Source organism: Solanum pennellii, chromosome 3 (genome assembly GCF_001406875.1).
Source record: "Solanum pennellii chromosome 3, SPENNV200".
Taxonomy (NCBI): Eukaryota; Viridiplantae; Streptophyta; class Magnoliopsida; order Solanales; family Solanaceae; genus Solanum; species Solanum pennellii.
Window position 1 is genome coordinate 11,002,476 of NC_028639.1, and position 5,273 is coordinate 11,007,748.

The window sequence follows — 5,273 nt, forward strand, 5'->3', positions numbered from 1 at the left end:
GGGGGGGGGGGGGGAATGAATTTTAAGATAAAATAATTTGCATTCAATCTCAAATGTTACAAAGAGGAGATGGGACATTATTAAACCCAGTTAGTCTTTATATAATGTTTTACCTAGTCCTTTGAAATTTCCTTTCATTTATTGACTAATGAATATTCAATTCAACTTTTCAACTTCTTTTTACTTATTGTAGCAATGAAATTTGGTTAACGTAACAATTAATGATTATATAATTATTAAATGCAAATATTTTTTTATTGTATGAAATGTGTGTATTTATATTTTATATCATAAACTTTTGAAATAATAGTTGCTGGAAGGTTAAAATGATGTTTAACTTTTAATAGGCGGTAATTCAAATTTTTCATTTGGAAGGTTTCTACTTTCTACTTTCACACGATATGATAATGATCAAAATTGTAATATAAAATGAATAAACCAAAAAATAAACACGGAAAGTAAGAACGATGATTGTCCTCAATCCTTATTAAATTATTGAGTTAAATTTGATATCCGTTCAATTCATGTTACTGAAAACTAATTTAATTGAAGATTTTATTTATTTATGGTATAAATAAAAATTATTTTATAAAAGAATGATTTAATATACGGGTAAAATGATACATCAACTTTGAAGATACGAGCTTCCTATTTTTAATAATATGTATAAATATCCACTTTGTTACTTACGGATGAAAATGGTCATTTTATGATTCTTAAGCTTGTAATATAATTAGGAGGTAAAAAGGTTTGAACATATTTTGATTAATTTATATTTAAATTATTAGATATTTTATTAGATTTTAAATAAGAATAAGGGTTAAATGGTATTTAACTTTTAAGTTTATTCACTTATAGTAATATATGATGATATGATGATTATTTTTGTAAGTTGCTCAATTATTAATTGTTTTCTCCCCAACACCAATCCAATCCACATTCCATACCCACCAAGGAAATTACCCGATAATAAATAGGGAAACTTAAATAAATATACTATAGTAAAAAATATTTATCATTTATAGAAATGATATTTTTTTACTTGATCACTTTTAATTAATTTATAATACAAGTTTAATACATATTACAAAGAATAATTTATTATTCACATATAATACAAATTTTAATGATGAATAATACATTATCACACATTTTAATACACTTATAATACGATAATTTTTTATCAAACAAACATGATATATTTCAAAAAACAATTATAATTCATATATATTACATACATAATTCACTTTTAATACATATTACAGATTTAACAAAGCATTGTTATAAATGGTAATAAATAAAAAATATTGCTAAAATCAATAATTATTTTTTAAAATGTATTAATTTATATAATTTTTCTTAATAAATATTCAGAAAATATAATCCAATATAATTTTTCCTAAAATCTTTGACTATATCCGGAATATATTACAACTATTTAGATATTATTTAAATTTAAATATTTGAGCCACCTTTAAGTCTTTTGACATAGACACAAACTTTCCAACTTGACCCACGTATATAATATTTATAATGACAAATATAATGATATAATATTATATAACGTAACACTCACTCAATTATTTTTGATTGTACAAAACACTCATATAAAAGCACAAATAATTGAGGTCATATAATTAATTTGTTTGATAAGAACAATTTATCAAACTTGTAAATAAGCAAACAAAATATTTATAACTTACTCTATTAAAGATGATAAACCCAAGGTCAAGTTCGACGCCGTCAACGGCGACGGTCTTAGCATGGCCGCCGATAAAATGTTCCTTCTCGTAAATTACAACTTTGACCCCACATTTTGCCAATGCATATGCAGAAATAAGTCCATTTATCCCTGCCCCCACCACACCTACTTTCATCTTTTCCACTTTCTGATTTCAATTTTATAACCGCAAAACAATGAATTCGAAATGTCATTTATAAAATTGATTTTTTTATATCTAATACGATATATTTTTACCTAATTACCAATGAAATATGGAGAAAAATATTGTCATACCAAACACACTCCATATATATATACAAGTTCATTTCCCTGCTTTTCGAGAACCGAGTGAGACCAGAGGTAGAGTTAGAGGACGAAAGGAGACTTACCCAAATCCATTTATCGAAAAATCTAGCACACTAGGAATATTACAAGGTCATAGATTTTTTTAATGTTCGTTGTTATTGTTGTTCATAGTAATGATGATGTATATAGTAATTAATGATGAATTTCAATAAAAAATTCTATTTCTGCCACAAATAATCACACTATGATGATGAAAGAGAGAGAAAAGGTAACTAGTTAATTCAAAAGCTGTAGAAAAGATATACAATACCCGATCGATCGAGTTAAGCAAGTGAATCAATACTCAACAAAGAAAAACATATGGTATTATAGAATCACAATGACAAACTTAACCCGTAAAATGATATTCTGTAAAAACTTTAGGTAATAGATATTAGTCATTAGATGTGCATAGCCATGAAAATGTACCTCAGAGATATTGGTGGAGTTGTAGAGACCTTAAGCTTCAGGAAGAAATGAAATGATAAGAGTATTAGGCTCCTTTTTAGTTTATTTGTAGAAATTAATTAGCAAAATAAAGGGATCTGAGAGCGTATATTTGTGGGTCCATCCCTCATTTGGTAGAGTTATCATACAATAAGAAATTATTTTACACAAACAACCCTTCACGTGCCTATTAATTTAGCCCCAAAGATCATCTATACCACCAAATAATTATGACAATAAAGTCAATGATATAATATACATGGGTGGAAATCGTTTTCATCCCAACTTTGCTTTTAAAAATAAAATTCCCCTCCATTTTGAATAATCATCAAAGTCTTTCTGTTGTTCTAATTCAATTTTAAAATGCTTATTATATTCCTCCATTATCATTTCTTTTTACTTCAAAAATTATGATATTTTCACTTTTTTTAAATTCATGTAGGAGTAATAATTTTCCACAAAAGTATAACCATTATCGTTTATATGAAAAAAGTGAGAAATACTAATTTAATATATAAGTTAATGATATCCTATAATGAAGTAAGTTAGCATTATGAGAAAATTACTTTTAGTAATGATAATAAAATTATAATTTTTAGTTATACAAGTGAAAATAAAAGAGAATAATGATTATACAAATATATGTCATGTAGGAAATATAGAATATTTAATTTAATTAAGGTCAATTTTTTTTAAAGAATGTATTTATTTAGGTTTTAAATTATTTTTAACTATAATTAATTTATGTAATATATATTCCATCAATGTAAATCAAAATTTATTTATTTATATAAGCAATACAGAAATAATTGCCCTACCATTTATATTGCTTGAATGCCATTCTGATCTAAAAATAGTTATTTTAATTTATTTGTTCAATTTATGAAATCAAACGAATTTTTAAATTTATTTTTCATTTCTACCCTAAGTATCAAATAACTGAGTAAAATTTTAAGTTTTAAAGCATTATCAATAATGTTAATTTAGTAAAATATACATCTAATTAAATTTTTTTAAGGAATGTCATGAAAAATCATATGACAAACATTGCACAGAGTAAGAGAGTGGAGCAGGACAAAAATATGTGCATACATACATGTATACACATACGGTTCATAAAATATTATTATAATGAATTAACTTAAAGTAAAAAGTAATACGTATCGAGGTTAAAAAATAAATCATATATAATAAATTTTTTTTCTCCATATTTTTTATTATATTATATAGAAGAGTGAAGTGGTATGATGATCAAGGATAAAAATGAAATTTCATTCTATCAAAAATCTATTAAGAAAGGTAGTAAATAATTCTAGAATTTTTTTTCTATATATGAAATAAATAATGATCAAGGGTAAAAAAGTAATTTCACGCTAATAACAATCTACCAAAAATGATAACAAGAAAATTAAATATTTTTCGAAACATCTTTAGTTATTGTTATTACGATTAACTTATTTTATTGTTACTTCACTTTCTTTTCTTTTGTGAATTATTGTGATATATATTTATTACTCTATTTTACTTATCTTGATTTAGTTCTTAATGTTTTTTACATTCATTATACTTATAAAAAATGTCTACTTTAAATATATAAATTTATTATAAATAAATTATTCACATTTATTTTGGCTCTAATTAATTTACTTGAAAAGATATAAGTGTGATAAAATTAATATATCTATTAGATTGAAATTAAAGAAAAAGATGTTAAAAGTAACATTTATAAGTAAAAATGAAAAGGATGATATATTTCATTAAAGACGATCAAGAATAAAAATATAATTTCATTCTAAAAAAATATATTAAGAGAAATAGCAAGAAAAACAAATAATTCTAGAAATATCATTCTATATATGAAGTGAATGATGATCGAAGGTAAAAACGTAACTTCACGATAACAAAAATCTAACAAGAATGATAACAAGAAAATTAAATAGTTCTAGAAACATCTTTAGTTATTGTTATTACTTTTAACTCATTTTGTTATTACTTCACTTTTTTTATGAGTTATTGTGTATCTATTCGTTACTCTATTTTACTATTACTTTAATTCAATTCTTAATATTTTTCTATTCATTATACTGACTAAAAATGTCTACATTGATATAAAAAATCATTATAAAAATATGATTAATTATTGTCCCTTTCATTTTGGCTCTATTAATATACTTGAAAAGAAATAAGTGTGATCATAAGTAATAACATATATTAAATTCAAATAAAAAAAACTAAGTTTCAATATTTAAAAAAATATATTTAAAAGTAGGTCACTATTTTTTTTTGTCAAACACCTATGAAACATATTTTAAATGTATTCAGAAATGATCTATAGATGGATCAATAGACTCTATTTTCATATAGTTTATAAAAATAGTTAATATATTGAGACTCATAGTTTAATTTATTCTCTTAATGATTTTCAAATAAAATAGAAAAAGAGTATCATTAAATTAATTATTTAATTTGAAAATATTGTTTGACATGATGTTAAAATAATCACTTAGAAAATGTGATATTTTATCATTATTTCTTACCAAGTTTATTTGAAAATATCATAATAATTTTTCTTTTTAAAAACTAATTAAATTTCTATATAAATATATACAATAATATAATATTGAGCCCGTAAACATAATTTTTATTATATTAACCCCGTATCACGGACCTTAAATTATATGTATATGATATAAGAATGGCAAAATGGACAATGCAAAATAAAGGGGGAAGTTTGATTATTGTTCGAAATTGAGGGGGG

At 23.2% G+C, this 5,273-nt stretch overlaps 1 protein-coding gene across 2 annotated transcripts in view; it reads right to left on the reverse strand.

Annotated features, from left to right (window-relative positions):
• LOC107012928 overlaps positions 1-2,615 on the reverse strand; it is a 20,658-nt gene extending 18,043 nt beyond the window's left edge. The window contains exons 1-2 of one of the 2 annotated variants that reach the window (XM_015212902.2): positions 2,498-2,615; positions 1,704-1,907 (exon numbers count right to left, since the gene is read on the reverse strand). In XM_015212902.2, coding sequence (XP_015068388.1) covers positions 1,704-1,877 — 174 coding nt within the window. In that variant the 5' untranslated portion in view covers positions 1,878-1,907; positions 2,498-2,615. The remainder of the gene's footprint in view (positions 1-1,703; positions 1,908-2,497) is intronic. The other variant, XM_027915305.1, reaches the window with a different exon arrangement.
• Positions 2,616-5,273: the final 2,658 nt, after the last annotated feature.